This window comes from Triticum urartu, chromosome 7A (assembly GCF_056163025.1).
Source record: "Triticum urartu cultivar PI428250 chromosome 7A, HENAU_Tu73, whole genome shotgun sequence".
Lineage (NCBI taxonomy): Eukaryota > Viridiplantae > Streptophyta > Magnoliopsida > Poales > Poaceae > Triticum > Triticum urartu.
The window spans coordinates 715,850,196-715,867,467 of record NC_141879.1 but is presented as its reverse complement, the minus strand read 5'-3'; the positions used below and the strand labels follow the sequence as shown (position 1 = coordinate 715,867,467).

Here is a 17,272-nt window from a genome sequence, read left to right as displayed (position 1 = left end):
TGTGGGTGCAGACTCTGAAGGCAAGATCTTAGCCGCCTGCTGAGGGGCCGGCTCCTGGGAGTCGGCCCTTTTATGGCCGGCTTCTGAAAGTCGGCCTTCTCGTGGTCTTGTTTCTCAAGGATTTCAGGGCTGTGCTGCCTTTGCGCAGCCGGTTTGAGAGGTAGCCGGCTGGGGGAAGACGGCCCCGTGTCTCGGAAGCTTGAAGGCTTGTTCGGCCTGTAATTTTTTTAAAGTGTTAGGGGAAACCGGCTAGGCTACCCGTGGTCATTTACTCCGACAGTGGGTTTCTTATGCCATACATGCTATAAAATATATGTCTTCCCATGACACCTAGGCCGTCGGATCTCCAATCTAACAGTCATTGTCGAAGTCCCTGAATCTACGCGACATACTGGACGGGCGGTTTTGCAAATCTGCTGGCCTTCGACCATCATTATCGGATCTCCGATACAATGGCTCGGGTACCACAGGAGGACGGGGGCATGCGACTCTCCAACGCACCTAATATGCACACTCGTACTCATGAAAATCGGCGAGGCAGCTCGCCACGTAGGCGTCAGCGATGTCTTGCAGCGCGTCGGGGCAAGCGCCATCGGGCGAGCCAGGCTGGCTACACACGTTGGGAAGGAAGAGGGTTCCCGTCCAGAGCAGGTCTCCGGACGACGGTGCACCTGGCCCCACGATGGGCGCCAAATTTCGGGTGGTTGATGCGACATATGTCAATGGATGGCTTATCATTGTGGGAGCCAATAAAACATCGCCGGTGCCTGGAAACGGGATAAGGCGAAGACATGCACGCCGGCGAATCTTACCCAGCTTCAGAGCTCTCCGTGGAGATAACATCCCTAATGCTGCTCTACGGGGTCTCCGCATGATCACTAGCTCGGTGGGTTGCTACAGAATGCGCCTTGAGCTGTTCGGTGAAAGGATGAGGGAGGACCAGGCTAGCCCGCTCCTCTTCTCCTTGTGGTGTCTAAAATCTATCCAAAGAGTAATCTCCCTCTGCATGGGAACCCTGGGGGGTTTATATAGACCTACCCCAAGGGGTACAATGGTAATCCGGCTGGGCGTGGGCCCCAGCCGTCTGTGTCTACGCCCGCCGGCTTCTCCGCCGACTGGTGGGGCCCGGCGACTGGTAGGCCCGCCGGCTGCCGACCCTTTCGCCGATAGGCCGGCCCCGCCGCTCGGGGGTCTTGTCGGGGGCTGGTTACCGTTACCTTGCCCCTGGTGACGATGGCTTTGTCGTGGTAAGCATGACTACAGTGCCGCCGCGAGGCGGCTCATCACTGTAGCCTTACCTTCTCTTGTCTCCTTAATGAAGCACCTCCTTGGAGGGAGAGAGCTGGTCGGCTGTTGGAAGCCGGCCATACCCTTGGCCGACTATGGGAAGCCTGGCCGCCTTCGGGATCTCCCTGACCGAGGGGGCCCGCCACCCACGGGTCGTACTGACCCCTCGTCGTGGGTGACGTCACGATCATCATGGCAACAGTGCCGCGCCGAACAGGGATGGCCGCCCCGTACGGTGCACTGTGGCCATGCGTGCGCCGGGATTCGGGGGTGGCAGGCTTTACTGTAGCCACGCCCTGTCTTGTCGCCGTTATGTGGGTGCAGACTCTGAGGGCAAGATCTTAGCCGCCTGCTGAGGGGCCGGCTCCTGGGAGTCGGCCCTTTTATGGCCGGCTTCTGGAAGTCGTCCTTCTCGTGGTCTTGTTTCTCAAGGATTTCAGGGCTGGACTGCCTTTGCGCAGCCGGCTTGAGAGGTAGCCGGCTGGGGGAAGACGACCCCGTGTCTCCGAAGCTTGGAGGCTTGTTCGGCCTGTAATTTTTCTGAAGTGCCAGGGGAAGCCGGCTAGGCTACCCGTGGTCATTTACTCCGACAGTAGTCCTTGAAGCTGGTTGGGCTCCGAGGCAGAAAAAAGTCGAGGAGCCCAGTTAGCTTCCTATCTTGAGGAGCCGGGAACCAGAAGCCGGTTTTGACTAGGCGCGTCGTCTCTTAGAGATCTCGAAGTTTGAAGGCGGGTGCCAATCGGCGCGCGAGTCTGGCTGTGAACTGACCGCTCGTCGTCTGCGCGCCACATGGCATCCTCCAGCGGGAGGGGTCTGCCAGCCCACGCGCGCGACGGGACGCCACCGCAGTCTGGGCCCGCCACTACAGGGCCTCGGCCCACGCGCGGATCTTCTGCGGCCTGGACGGACCGCGCGCGCCCAAATGGTGGTTTCCCCATGCCGTAATGGCGCAATAATCGCGGGGCGTGGGGGGAGTGGGTGCAGTTAATCCCACGCCCCCCACGTCCTGCCTCCTTGGCTTCGCCGCACGAGGCTATAAGTAGGGGTAGAGGAGGGGAGCGCCAAAACGCTCGCGCGCTCTCCCTCGCTCCGCCCCCTCCTGAAGGAAATATGCCCTAGAGGCAATAATAAAGTTATTATTTATTTCCTTATAATCATGATAAATGTTTATTATTCATGCTAGAATTGTATTAACCGGAAACATAATACATGTGTGAATACATAGACAAACAAAGTGTCACTAGTATGCCTCCACTTGACTAGCTCGTTAATCAAAGATGGTTATGTTTCCTAACCATGAACAAAGAGTTGTTATTTGATTAATGGGATCACATCATTAAGAGAATGATCTGATTGACATGACCCATTCCATTAGCTTAGCACCCGATCGTTTAGTATGTTGCTATTGCTTTCTTCATGACTTATACATGTTCCTATAACTATGAGATTATGCAACTCCCGTTTACCGGAGGAACACTTTGGGTACTACCAAACATCACAACGTAACTGGGTGATTATAAAGGAGTACTATAGGTGTCTCCAAAGGTACATGTTGGGTTGGCGTATTTCGAGATTAGGTTTTGTCACTCCGATTGTCGGAGAGGTATCTCTGGGCTCTCTCGGTAATGCACATCACTTAAGCCTTGCAAGCATTGCAACTAAATGAGTTAGTTGCGGAATGATGTATTACAGAACGAGTAAAGAGACTTGCCGGTAACGAGATTGAACTAGGTATTGGAATACCGACGATCGAATCTCGGGCAAGTAACATACCGATGACAAAGGGAACAACGTATGTTGTTATGCGGTCTGACCGATAAAGATCTTCGTAGAATATGTAGGAGCCAATATGGGCATCCAGGTCCCGCTATTGGTTATTGACCGGAGACGTGTCTCGGTCATGTCTACATTGTTCTCGAACCCGTAGGGTCCGCACGCTTAAGGTTACGATGACAGTTATATTATGAGTTTATGCATTTTGATGTATCGAAGGTTGTTCGGAGTCCCGGATGTTATCACGGACATGACGAGGAGTCTCAAAATGGTCGAGACATAAAGATTGATATATTGGAAGCCTATGTTTGGACATCGGAAGTGTTCCGGGTGAAATCGGGATTTTACCGGAGTACCGGGAGGTTATCGGAACCCCCCGGGAGCCATATGGGCCTTAATGGGATTTAGTGGAAAGGAGAAAGGGGCAGCCCAAGGTGGCCGCGCGCCTCCCCCCTCCCCTAGTCCTATTAGGACTAGGAGAGGTGGCCGGCCCCCTCTCTCTCTTTCCCCCTCGGGGAATCCTAGTCCAACTAGGATTGGGGGGGGAGTCCTACTCCCGGTAGGAGTAGGACTCCTCCTGCGCCCTCCTCCTGGCCGGCGGCCCCCTCCCCCTTGGCTTCTTTATATACTGAGGCAGAGGCACCCCAGAAACACACAAGTTGATCCACGTGATCTATTCCTTAGCCGTGTGCGGTGTCCCCAGCCACCATAGTCCTCGATAATACTGTAGCGGAGTTTAGGCGAAGCCCTGCTGCTGTGGTACATCAAGATCGTCACCACGCCGTCGTGCTGACGGAACTCTTCCCCGACACTTTGCTGGATCGGAGTCCGGGGATCGTCATCGAGCTGAACGTGTGCTCGAACTCGGAGGTGTCGTAGTTTCGGTGCTTGATCGGTCGGATCGTGAAGACGTACGACTACATCAACCAAACGCTTCCGTTGTCGATCTACTAGGTATGTAGATCACACTCTCCCCTCGTTGCTATGCATCACATGATCTTGCGTGTGCGTAGGAAATTTTTGGAAATTACTACGAAACCCAACAGTGGCATCCGAGCCTAGGTTATTTATGTTGATGTAATATGCACGAGTAGAACACAAGTGAGTTGTGGGCGATATAAGTCATACTGCCTACCAGCATGTCATACTTTGGTTCGGCAGCATTGTTGGACGAGACGACCCGGACCAACATTACGCGTACGCTTACGCGAGACCGGTTCCCCCGACGTGCTTTGCACATAGGTGGCTTGCGGGCGACTGTCTCTCCAACTTTAGTTGAACCGAGTATGCCTACGCCCGGTCCTTGCGAAGGTTAAAACGGAGTCAAATTGAGAAACTATCGTTGTGGTTTTGATGCGTAGGTAAGATCGGTTCTTGCTTAAGCCCGTAGCAGCCACGTAAAACTTGCAACAACAAAGTAGAGGACGTCTAACTTGTTTTTGCAGGACATGTTGTGATGTGATATGGTCAAGACATGATGCTGAATTTTATTGTATGAGATGATCATGTTTTGTAACCGAGTTATCGGCAACTGGCAGGAGCCTTATGGTTGTCGTTTTATTGTATGCAATGCAATCGCGATGTAATGCTTTACTTTTATCAGTAAGCGGTAGCGATAGTCGTAGAAGCACAAGCTTGGCGAGACGACAACGATGCTACGATGGAGATCAAGGTGTCACGCCGGTGACGATGGTGATCACGACGGTGCTTCGAAGATGGAGATCACAAGCACAAGATGATGATGGCCATATCATATCACTTATATTGATTGCATGTGATGTTTATCCTTTTATGCATCTTATCTTGCTTTGATTGACGGTAGCATTATAAGATGATCTCTCACTAAATTATCAAGAAGTGTTCTCCCTGAGTATGCACCGTTGCGAAAGTTCTTCGTGCTGAGACACCACGTGATGATCAGGTGTGATAGGTTCTACGTTCAAATACAACGGGTGCAAAACAGTTGCACACGCGAAATACTCAGGTTATACTTGACGAGCCAAGCATATACAGATATGGCCTCGGAACACGGAGACCGAAAGGTCGAGCGTGAATCATATAGTAGATATGATCAACATAATGATGTTCACCATTGAAAACTACTCCATCTCACGTGATGATCGGTTATGGTTTAGTTGATTTGCATCACGTAATCACTTAGAGGATTAGAGGGATGTCTATCTAAGTGGGAGTTCTTTAATTAATTTGATTAACTGAACTTAAATTTATCATGAAACTTAGTACATGATTAGTATCTTGCTTGTTTATGTTTGATTGTAGATAGATGGCTCGTGCTGTTGTTCCGTTGAATTTTAATGCGTTCCTTGAGAAAGCAAAGTTGAAAGATGATGGTAGCAATTACACGGACTGGGTCCGTAACCTGAGGATTATCCTCATTGCTGCACAGAAGAATTACGTCCTGGAAGCACCGCTGGGTGCCAGGCCTGCTGCAGGAGCAACGCCGGATGTTATGAATGTCTGGCAGAGCAAAGCTGATGACTACTCGATAGTTCAGTGTGCCATGCTTTACGGCTTAGAGTCGGGACTTCAACGACGTTTTGAACGTCATGGAGCATATGAGATGTTCCAGGAGTTGAAGTTAATATTTCAAGCAAATGCCCGGATTGAGAGATATGAAGTCTCCAATAAGTTCTATAGCTGCAAGATGGAGGAGAACAGTTCTGTCAGTGAGCATATACTCAAAATGTCTGGGTATAATAATCACTTGATTCAATTGGGAGTTAATCTTCCAGATGATTGCGTCATTAACAGAATTCTTCAATCACTGCCACAAAGCTACAAGAGCTTCGTGATGAACTATAATATGCAAGGGATGAACACGACTATTCCCGAGCTCTTCGCGATGCTGAAAGCTGCGGAGGTAGAAATCAAGAAGGAGCATCAAGTGTTGATGGTCAACAAGACCACTAGTTTCAAGAAAAAGGGCAAAGGGAAGAAGAAGGGGAACTTCAAAAAGAACGGCAAGCAAGTTGCTACTCAAGAGAAGAAACCCAAACCTGGACCTAAGCTTGAAACTGAGTGCTTCTATTGCAAGCAGACTGGTCACTGGAAGCGGAACTGCCCCAAGTATTTGGCGGATAAGAAGGATGGCAAGGTGAACAAAGCTATATGTGATATACATGTTATTGATGTGTACCTTACCAATGCTCGCAGTAGCACCTGGGTATTTGATACTGGTTCTGTTGCTAATATTTGCAACTCGAAACAGGGACTACGGATCAAGCGAAGATTGGTTAAGGATGAGGTGACGATGCGCGTGGGAAACGGTTGCAAAGTCGATGTGATCGCAGTCGGCACGCTACCTCTACATCTACCTTCGGGATTAGTATTAGACTTAAATAATTGTTATTTGGTGCCAGTGTTGAGCATGAACATTATATCTGGATCTTGTTTAATGCGAGGCGGTTATTCATTTAAATCAGAGAATAATGGTTATTCTATTTATATGAGTAATATCTTTTATGGTCATGCACCCTTGAAGAGTGGTCTATTCTTATTGAATCTCGATAGTAGTAATACACATATTCATAATGTTGAAGCCAAAAGATGCAGAGTTGATAATGATAGTGCAACTTATTTGTGGCACTGCCGTTTAGGTAGTATCGGTGTAAAGCGCATGAAGAAACTTCATTCTGATGGACTTTCGGAACCACTTGATTATGAATCACTTGGTACTTGCGAACCGTGCCTCATGGGCAAGATGACCAAAACGCCGTTCTCCGGTACTATGGAGAGAGCAATAGATTTGTTGGAAATCATACATACAGATGTATGTGGTCCGATGAATATTGAGGCTCGTGGCGGATATCGTTATTTTCTCACCTTCACAGATGATTTAAGAAGATACGTGTATATCTACTTAATGAAACATAAGTCTGAAACATTTGAAAAGTTCAAAGAATTTCAGAGTGAAGTTGAAAATCATCGTAACAAGAAAAATAAAATTCCTACGATCTGATCGTGGAGGAGAATATTTGAGTTACAAGTTTGGTGTATATTTGAAACAATGTGGAATAGTTTCGCAACTCACGCCACCCGGAACACCACAGCATAATGGTGTGTCCGAACGTCGTAATCGTACTTTACTAGATATGGTGCGACCTATGATGTCTCTTACTGATTTACCGCTATCGTTTTGGGGATATGCTCTAGAGACGGCCGCATTCACGTTAAATAGGGCACCATGAAAATCCGTTGAGACGACGCCTTATGAACTGTGGTTTGGCAAGAAACCAAAGTTGTCATTTCTGAAAGTTTTGGGCTGCGATGCTTATGTGAATAAGCTTCAACCTGATAAGCTCGAACCCAAATCGGAGAAATGTGTCTTCATAGGATATCCAAAGGAAACTATTGGATACACCTTCTATCACAGATCCGAAGGCAAGACTTTTGTTGCTAAATTAGGAAACATTCTGGAGAAGGAGTTTCTCTCGAAAGAAGTGAGTGGGAGGAAAGTAGAACTTGACGAGGTAACTGTACCTACTCCCTTATTGGAAAGTAGTACATCACAGAAAACTGTTTCAGTGACACCTACACCAGTTAGTGAGGAAGCTAATGATGATGATCATGAAACTTTAGATCAAGATACTACTGAACCCTGTAGATCAACCAGAGTGAGATCCGCGCTAGAGTGGTACGGTAATCCTCTTCTGGAAGTCATGCTACTAGATCATGATGAACCTACGAACTATGAAGAAGCAATGGTGAGCCCAGATTCCGCAAAATGGCTTGAAGCCATGAAATCTGAGATGGGATCCATGTATGAGAACAAAGTATGGACTTTGGTTGACTTGCCCGATGATCGGCAAGCAATTGAGAATAAATGGATCTTCAAGAAGAAGACTGACGCTGACGGTAATATTACTGTCTACAAAGCTCGACTTGTCGCAAAAGGTTTTCGGCAAGTTCAAGGGATTGACTACGATGAGACCTTCTCACCCGTAGCGATGCTTAAGTCTGTCCGAATCATGTTAGCAATTGCCGCATTTTATGATTATGAAATTTGGCAGATGGATGTCAAAACTGCATTCCTAAATGGATTTCTGGAAGAAGAGTTGTATATGATGCAACCAGAAGGTTTTGTCGATCCAAAGGGAGCTAACAAAGTGTGCAAGCTCCAGCGATCCATTTATGGACTGGTGCAAGCCTCTCGGAGTTGGAATAAACGCTTTGATAGTGTGATCAAAGCATTTGGTTTTATACAGACTTTTGGAGAAGCCTGTATTTACAAGAAAGTGAGTGGGAGCTCTGTAGCATTTCTGATATTATATGTGGATGACATATTACTAATTGGAAATGATATAGAATTTCTGGATAGCATAAAGGGATACTTGAATAAGAGTTTTTCAATGAAAGACCTCGGTGAAGCTGCTTACATATTAGGCATTAAGATCTATAGAGATAGATCAAGACGCTTAATTGGACTTTCACAAAGCACATACCTTGACAAAGTTTTGAAGAAGTTCAAAATGGATCAAGCAAAGAAAGGGTTCTTGCCTATGTTACAAGGTGTGAAGTTGAGTAAGACTCAATGCCCGACCACTGCAGAAGATAGAGAGAAAATGAAAGATGTACCCTATGCTTCAGCCATAGGCTCTATCATGTATGCAATGCTGTGTACCAGACCTGATGTGTGCCTTGCTGTAAGTCTAGCAGGGAGGTACCAAAGTAATCCAGGAGTGGATCACTGGACAGCGGTCAAGAACATCCTGAAATACCTGAAAAGGAATAAGGATATGTTTCTCATATATGGAGGTGACAAAGAGCTCATCGTAAAAGGTTACGTTGATGCAAGCTTTGACACTGATCCGGACGATTCTAAATCGCAAACCGGATACGTGTTTACATTAAACGGTGGAGCTATCAGTTGGTGCAGTTCTAAACAAAGCGTTGTAGCGGGATCTACATGTGAAGCGGAGTACATAGCTGCTTCGGAAGCAGCAAATGAAGGAATCTGGATGAAGGAGTTCATATCCGATCTAGGTGTCATACCTAGTGCATCGGGTCCAATGAAAATATTTTGTGACAATACTGGTGCAATTGCCTTGGCATAGGAATCCAGATTTCACAAGAGAACCAAGCACATCAAGAGACGCTTCAATTCCATCCGGGATCTAGTCCAGGTGGGAGACATAGAGATTTGCAAGATACATAGGGATCTGAATGTTGCAGACCCATTGACTAAGCCTCTTCCACGAGCAAAACATGATCAGCACCAAGGCTCCATGGGTGTTAGAATCATTACTGTGTAATCTAGATTATTGACTCTAGTGCAAGTGGGAGACTGAAGGAAATATGCCCTAGAGGCAATAATAAAGTTATTATTTATTTCCTTATATCATGATAAATGTTTATTATTCATGCTAGAATTGTATTAACCGGAAACATAATACATGTGTGAATACATAGACAAACAGAGTGTCACTAGTATGCCTCTACTTGACTAGCTCGTTAATCAAAGATGGTTATGTTTCTAACCATGAACAAGGAGTTGTTATTTGATTAACGGGATCACATCATTAGGTGAATGATCTGATTGACATGACCCATTCCATTAGCTTAGCACCCGATCGTTTAGTATGTTGCTATTGCTTTCTTCATGACTTATACATGTTCCTATGACTATGAGATTATGCAACTCCCGTTTGCCGGAGGAACACATTGTGTGCCACCAAACGTCACAACGTAAATGGGTGATTATAAAGGTGCTCTACAGGTGTCTCCAAAGGTACATGTTGGGTTGGCGTATTTCGAGATTAGGATTTGTCACTCCGATTGTCAGAGAGGTATCTCTGGGCCCTCTCGGTAATGCACATCACATAAGCCTTGCAAGCATTGCAACTAATGAGTTAGTTGCGAGATGATGTATTACAAAACGAGTAAAGAGACTTGCCGGTAACGAGATTGAACTAGGTATTGGAATACCGACGATCGAATCTCGAGCAAGTAACATACCGATGACAAAGGGAACAACGTATGTTGTTATGCGGTCTGACCGATAAAGATCTTCGTAGAATATGTAGGAGCCAATATGGGCATCCAGGTCCCGCTATTGGTTATTGACCGGAGACGTGTCTCGGTCATGTCTACATTGTTCTCGAACCCGTAGGGTCCGCACGCTTAAGGTTACGATGACAGTTATATTATGAGTTTATGCATTTTGATGTACCGAAGGTTGTTCGGAGTCCCGGATGTGATCACGGACATGACGAGGAGTCTCGAAATGGTCGAGACATAAATATTGATATATTGGAAGCCTATGTTTGGACATTGGAAGTGTTCCGGGTGAAATCGGGATTTTACCGGAGTACCGGGAGGTTACCGGAACCCCCCGGGAGCCATATGGGCCTTAATGGGCTTTAGTGGAAAGGAGAAAGGGGCAGCCCAAGGTGGCCCCACGCCTCCCCCCTCGCCTAGTCCTATTAGGACTAGGAGAGGTGGCCGGCCCCACTCTCTCTCTTTCCCCCTCGGGGAATCCTAGTCCAACTAGGATTGGGGGAGGGGGAGTCCTACTCCCGGTAGGAGTAGGACTCCTCCTGCGCCCTCCTCCTGGCCGGCGGCCCCCTCCCCCTTGGCTCCTTTATATACTGAGGCAGAGGCACCCCAGAAACACACAAGTTGATCCATGTGATCTATTCCTTAGCCGTGTGCGGTGCCCCCAGCCACCATAGTCCTCGATAATACTGTAGCGGAGTTTAGGCGAAGCCCTGCTGCTGTGGTACATCAAGATCGTCACCACGCCGTCGTGCTGACGGAACTCTTCCCCAACACTTTGCTGGATCAGAGTCCGGGGATCGTCATCGAGCTGAACGTGTGCTCGAACTCGGAGGTGCCGTAGTTTCGGTGCTTGATCGGTCGGATCGTGAAGACGTACGACTACATCAACCAAACACTTCCGTTGTCGATATACTAGGTATGTAGATCACACTCTCCCCTCGTTGCTATGCATCACATGATCTTGCGTGTGCGTAGGAAATTTTTTGAAATTACTACGAAACCCAACACCTCCTTCTTCTTCCTCCTCTCGTCACGACAGCCACCTGCCGCCGCTCGGCCTTCCTGCCAATCTTCTTGGCTCGCCGCCGCTTCGTCGCAGCTGGGTCGTGCGCCCTCCTTTCGTCGTACCTTCCTCGCCGCCGCGCTGTCCCCATGGCGTTGTCGAGCTTCTGGGACGGCTCCAACGTCCATGACGACCACGTCGACTTCCTTCGTCAGACGCGGCGGTTGCCGGGCGCGGATCTCGTACGGGTCCGCCTCGCGCCGGAGAGGGAGATCTCGCTGGCGCCAGAAGAGGATGAGCGGGTGATCTTCCGCTCGCACTGCCTGCGCGGCTTCGGCCTGCCGGCGAGCGGGTTCCTCCGCTCGTTCCTTGAATTTTATCATCTCCAGCCGCATCACCTCACTCCCAACGTGGTGATGCTGCTATCGGCCTTCGTCACCCTGTGCGAGGGTTTTCTCGGTGTCCTCCCCACTCTTGAACTATGGGGAGAGTTCTTTTGGTGCAAGCTCGGCACCGTCGTCGCGGGCGTGCCCGCCCCATGTGGTGCCTTCATCGCTATGCGGAGGGCGAGCGGCAACAACCCGTTTCCGCTCATCCCACTGATCCAGTCGGTGAAGCTCTGGCAGAAGTCCTACTTCTATTTGAAGAATATTGCTCCTTAAGGCGACTTTGTCAACCTGCCGGCTTACATAGCCGGCCCGCCGGCTGGGAGGCAGCCTTCATGGTCCTTCCGGTCCAGGTCGCTGTCTTCGGGCGGGTCCGCCTCCGTTGCCCGGCTCCGGGTGATGATCCAGTCGGAGGGTCTGTCCGGGGCCGACCTGGTGGCCGCCTTCATGGAGCGCCGGGTGCTGCCGCTCTAGGGCCGACCTCATATGATCTGCCAGATGAGCGGCCGCTTCGACCCGTGCCAGCTAAGCACCAAGGAGATGCCTCACACCAAGGTGTCTTACATGGTGAACTACATCTCGAACTGCAAGCTCACCAAGGAGTGGCAGTATGGCAAGGTGCCCTACTCTCGCGCCAATCCTCCGCCGGTGGTAAGTTTCTCTTCCTCTTTGCTCGTTGTCGAGTTCATGGTGGCCGACTCCTGACCAGCCGGCATTTCTTTGGCAGAACCCCATGCTTCCGCCAGCAGCCGGGGCCGCAGGGGTGGAACGCCAGTTCCTCCCCGACCGTACGATGGACGATGTAGACGACCCAGACCTGGGGGCGGCCTCCATGGAGGACGACGTCGCGGGGGAAGGCAACGACGCAGGCGGGTCTGGGCTCGGGGCCGGCTTCGAGGAGTGGCCAGATGATGACGAGGCTGAAGTCATCGCGCGCCGTCGACCGGCGCCCGAGCACCATGGTGCGGGCCCATCCGCCGGGCCGCGTCGACCCACTTCGGCAGTCGGCCGAAGAAGCCCAAGAGTACCGCGGCGGCGACCAAGCAGGACGAGGTGGCCGCGAAGGCAGTCCGCTTCCGCAAGGTGGTGAAGCAGCCGCAGGCGGTCTCAGCGTAAGTGTCACTATTTTTATGCCTTTCTTTTTTCCTTCTTCTCCGGTTGATATTTTTCCAAACCATTTTTCTCAATTTATCTAACAGGGCCCCTCTTCCCCTTGGGCGAGTCCCGGCCGCCTCCATAGTCGGAACCGTAGGAGGGTCTTCAAACTCGCGCCGGGTAGATCCCCACGCCGACCTCCTAGAGGCGACGGAGCGGAACGCGCGGGAAGCGCGAGAGGAGCGGGAGGCGGAGCAGAAGTTGGCGGAGGCGCGAGCCGTCGCAGCCGCCAAGGCCCAGGCGGAGGCCGCAGACGCGGAGAAGGAGGCGGAGGCCCTGCAGAACCAGCCTCCGCAGTTCGTCATTCCCCTCCGTGCCGCGGCTCCTGACACCCCTGTGCCCCCGTTGGAGGAAGCTGGCCGCGGCCAGCCGGATATGGAGAGGGAGACGGCGCCATCGCCGCCGACTGTAGTGGGTCGAGGAGGCCGGCCTGAAGAGCCGCCAGTGCGGCCGGCTAGGGGCGAGCCGACCGTGGGAGGGGATCTTGTGATCTCGTCACCGCTTCGCCGGCGCGCGGGGAAGGCGACTTCAGCGCCGACGCGTAGAAGACCGTGGACGCCGGCTCATCTGCCCAGGACCTAGAAGCGGCCAGCGACAGCTCGTCCGGGTGGACGCCGGGCGGCGGGACAGCCGTGCTGAATGTGGCGGCGCAGGACGTCCGGAGCCGGCTTCAGGCCCAAGCCACCGCGCTGAAGGAGTACACCCAGGAGTTTATCACGACGCGGTCAGTTATTCGGGTGAGTCCTCCTGCTCCTTTGATTGCTTTTAATTTCTTCCGCGGGGGCGCGTCAGCGCACCCACTGGGTGTAGTCCCCGAGTTCCGAGGCAGGCGGCTTCGAATTTATTGGAAAGCTTGATTACCATCTTGTTCTTACTCACGTCCCTTGTCTTCTCTGCAGGAGTACCACAACCTCCGCGTGGCCGCCTTCAACTCCCAGGCCCAGGAGTTGAATCAGAAAGCCACTGATCTGACCGAGAGTCGGAGTAAGCGCTCCGTTTTTCTTTTAAGTGGGGGCGCGTCAACGCACCCATTGGGTGTAGTCCCCGAGATTCGGGCCGACTACCGAGTAGTCGGGTCAGATCCTTTCCTGACGACTTCTTTCTTTATATTGCAGGGGCCAATGCCGACTTGAGGAGCCAGCTGAGCGGAGCCCAGACCGCCCTTCGTGCCAAGGAAGCCGAGTGCACCGCCCTGGCTCAAGAGCGTGACCGCCTGGCCAAGAGGTTGGCCGACCAGGAGGAGAGCCACAGGGCGGCCCTGAAGGCCGCGCAGGACAGCAAGGCCGCCCTCAAAGCTGAGTATGAGACCAAGGCGGCAAACTGGGCCAAGATGAGGCAGGCGCTGAGCCAAGGCTACAGCCGGGTGGAAGACTTGATTGACGGTAGGCCGCCTTCTTCTTTGCTTCCTTGTCTGCCTTCTACTATCTGATTCATTTTTTGATTTTGTGTTGCTGCATTCCTCTTTGCGCAGATTACTTCCCCGGCTACTCAGCCGCCGCCACCCAAGCCATCGAGGCCTACCGCGACACGCGACGGCAGGCGGGGGCCGAGATTGCGCCGAATGCCAGCCGGTCACTTGAGGAGCAACTTCTGGGGCTTCAAGCCCGCCTGCAGCCAGCCCATCGCATGCTCCGCCGTCTTCAGCGCGCCAGAGCGCAAGTGCTGGCCGCTCTCTGGCTTGGCGAGGTGATTCCGCGCACCCCAAGTCAGACCGCCGACTGGCTGGAGGTCGTAGTCGGCCGCTTCGAGGCTTGGAAGGCGTCAGCGGCCCGCTCCGGCGCTGGGCAGGCTCTGGAGTTCGTCCGGGCTTGGTATCCTGGGCTGAACTTGTTGGGGAACGTAGTAATTTCAAAACATTTCCTACGCACACACAAGATCATGGTGATGCATAGCAACGAGGGAAGAGTGTGATCTACGTACCCTTGTAGACCGATAGCGGAAGCGTTAGCACAACGCGGTTGATGTAGTCGTACGTCTTCACGGCCCGACCGATCAAGCACCGAAACTATGGCACCTCCGAGTTCTAGCACACGTTCAGCTCGATGACGATCCCCGGACTCCGATCCAGCAAAGTGTCGGGAAAGAGTTCCGTCAGCACGACGGCGTGGTGACGATCTTGATGTACTACCGTCGCAGGGCTTCGCCTAAGCACCGCTACAATATTACCGAGGATTATGGTGGAAGGGGGCACCGCACACGGCTAAGAATATGATCACGTGGATCAACTTGTGTGTCTAGGGGTGCCCCCTGCCCCCGTATATAAAGGATCAAGGGGAGGAGGCCGGCCGGCCCCATATGGCGCGCCAAGGAGGAGTCCTCCTCCTAGTAGGAGTAGGACTCCTACTAGGAGGGGGAAAGAGGTGGGGAGGGAGAAGGAAAGGGGGGCGCCGCCCCCCCTCTCCTAGTCCAATTCGGACCAGGCGGGGATGAGGGGTGCGGCCCACCTTTGGCTGCCCCTATCTCTCTCCACTAAGGCCCATATGGCCCATTACTTCTCCGGGGGGTTCCGGTAACCCTCCGGCTCTCCGGTTTTCTCCGAAATCACCTGGAACACTTCCGGTGTCCGAATATAGCCGTCCAATATGTCAATCTTTATGTCTCAACCATTTCGAGACTCCTCGTCATGTCCGTGATCACATCCGGGACTCTGAACTAACTTCGGTACATCAAAACTCATAAACTCATAATATAACTGTCATCGAAACCTTAAGCGTGCGGACCCTACGGGTTCGAGAACAATGTATACATGACCGAGACACGTCTCCGGTCAATAACCAATAGCGGAACCTAGATGCTCATATTGGCTCCTACATATTCTACGAAGATCTTTATCGGTCAGACCACATAACAACATACGTTGTTCCCTTTGCCATCGGTATGTTACTTGCCCGAGATTCGATCGTCGGTATCTCAATACCTAGTTCAATCTCGTTACCGGCAAGTCTCTTTACTCGTTTCGTAATACATCATCTGGCAACTAACTCATTAGTTGTAATGCTTGCAAGGCTTATGTGATGTGCATTACCGAGAGGGCCCAGAGATACCTCTCCGACAATCGGAGTGACAAATCCTAATCTCGAAATACGCCAACCCAACATCTACCTTTGGAGACACCTGTAGTACTCCTTTATAATCACCCAGTTACGTTGTGACGTTTGGTAGCACCCAAAGTGTTCCTCCGGCATACGGGAGTTGCATAATCTCATAGTCATAGGAACATGTATAAGTCATGAAGAAAGCAATAGCAACTTACTAAACGATCGGGTGCTAAGCTAATGGAATGGGTCATGTCAATCAGATCATTCAACTAATGATGTGATCCCGTTAATCAAATAACAACTCTTTTCTCATGGTTAGGAAACATAACCATCTTGTGCTGGCCGGCTGTTCGCTGGATCAGCCGGAGCACAAGGTCACCCTCTTGGAAAGATCTTGGCTTGACCTTCCAGCTGTGGTAGCAGCGCAGACCCTGCTGATAGATGGCGGACCGACTAAGAGCTAACAACCGGCCCTCTTGCAGCAGGTCGACGCCGTCTTCTCGTGCTTCCTTGGCTTCCGCCTCCGTGTACATGGTGACCCGAGGCGAGTCGAACTCGATGTCAGTTGGGATGACGGCCTCGACACCATATACAAGGAAAAAAGGGGTGAAGCCGGTCGATCTGTTTGGGGTAGTACGCAAACTTCAGAGGACGGCTGGTAGCTCGTCGAGCCAGCAGCGGACCGAACGCTCCAGTGGCACGACCAGTCGGGGCTTGATGCCTGAGAGGATGAGGCTGTTTGCTCGCTCGACCTGGCCGTTTGACTGCGGGTGGGCAACGGACGCTAGGTCCAGCCGGATGCCGCGTGTTGCGCAGAAACGTGCCAGTGCTCCCTTTGCAAAATTTGTGCCGTTGTCGGTGATGATGCTATGCGGTAGGCCATACCGGGTTATAATATTTGCGATGAATGTGACGGCAGTCGGCCCATTCAGCTTTTTGACCGGCTTCGCTTCAATCCACTTGGTAAATTTGTCCACAGTGACGAGCAGATGTGTCATGCCGCCGCGTGCCGTCTTGAACGGGCTCACCATGTCCAGCCCCCAGACGGCAAAGGGCCAGGTGAGGGGGATGGTCTTGAGTGCCGAAGCCGGGAGGTGTTGCTTGGAGCTGAAAACTTGGCACCCTTTGCAGTTTTTGACTATTTCCTGGGCGTCTTCCAAGGCAGTCGGCCAGAAAAATCCGTGGCGAAAAGCCTTGGCGACGAGTGATCATGAGGCTGCGTGGTGGCCGCATTCGCCTTGGTGGATGTCCCTGAGGATTGTTGTGCCCTCCTTTGGTTCGACGCGGCGCTGGAAGACTCCAGTGACGCTGCGCCTAACAAGCTCTCTGTTGACGATTGTGTAGGCTCGGGCTCGGTGTTGAACTTGTCTTGTCGAGATCTCATCGGTTGGAAGCTCTCTATTTACTAAGAAGTTGAGGATGGGCTAGGCCCAGGATGGAGCTGTGACTTCTTCTATTATCAGGACTGCCACTGTGATAGGGGCGGGTGGGCTGGGTAGTGAAGAGTTGGGGTCGGAGTCGGCCATCGCCTGTTGTGTTGATGTAGTCCCCGGGCCGAGTTCCGAATTCCCCGGGCCGGGTGCGACTATGGCTGTCCCCGGGCCGCCTGTTGG

The 17,272-nt window shown here is 51.6% G+C and overlaps 1 protein-coding gene across 1 annotated transcript; it reads left to right on the top strand.

Moving 5' to 3' along the window:
* Positions 1-12,030: 12,030 nt before the first annotated feature.
* Positions 12,031-14,050, top strand: LOC147962095 (uncharacterized). The gene is made up of 6 exons (XM_087534052.1): positions 12,031-12,117; positions 12,194-12,339; positions 12,666-13,029; positions 13,167-13,358; positions 13,521-13,605; positions 13,737-14,050. The coding sequence occupies exons 1-6, from the start codon at positions 12,031-12,033 to the stop codon at positions 14,048-14,050; spliced, it is 1,188 nt and encodes a 395-aa protein (XP_087390178.1).
* Positions 14,051-17,272: the final 3,222 nt, after the last annotated feature.

What these genes read in the sequence shown, in the direction of transcription:
- LOC147962095 (XM_087534052.1), top strand. Translation starts at nt 12,031, where the DNA reads ATGGTGAACTACATCTCGAACTGCAAGCTCACCAAGGAGTGGCAGTAT. An exon ending in GAAGGCAACGACGCAGGCGG is followed by an intron (nt 12,340 to 12,665) that starts GTCTGGGCTCGG and finishes TTTATCTAACAG; the next exon opens with GGCCCCTCTTCCCCTTGGGC. An exon ending in TGATCTGACCGAGAGTCGGA is followed by an intron (nt 13,606 to 13,736) that starts GTAAGCGCTCCG and finishes TTTATATTGCAG; the next exon opens with GGGCCAATGCCGACTTGAGG.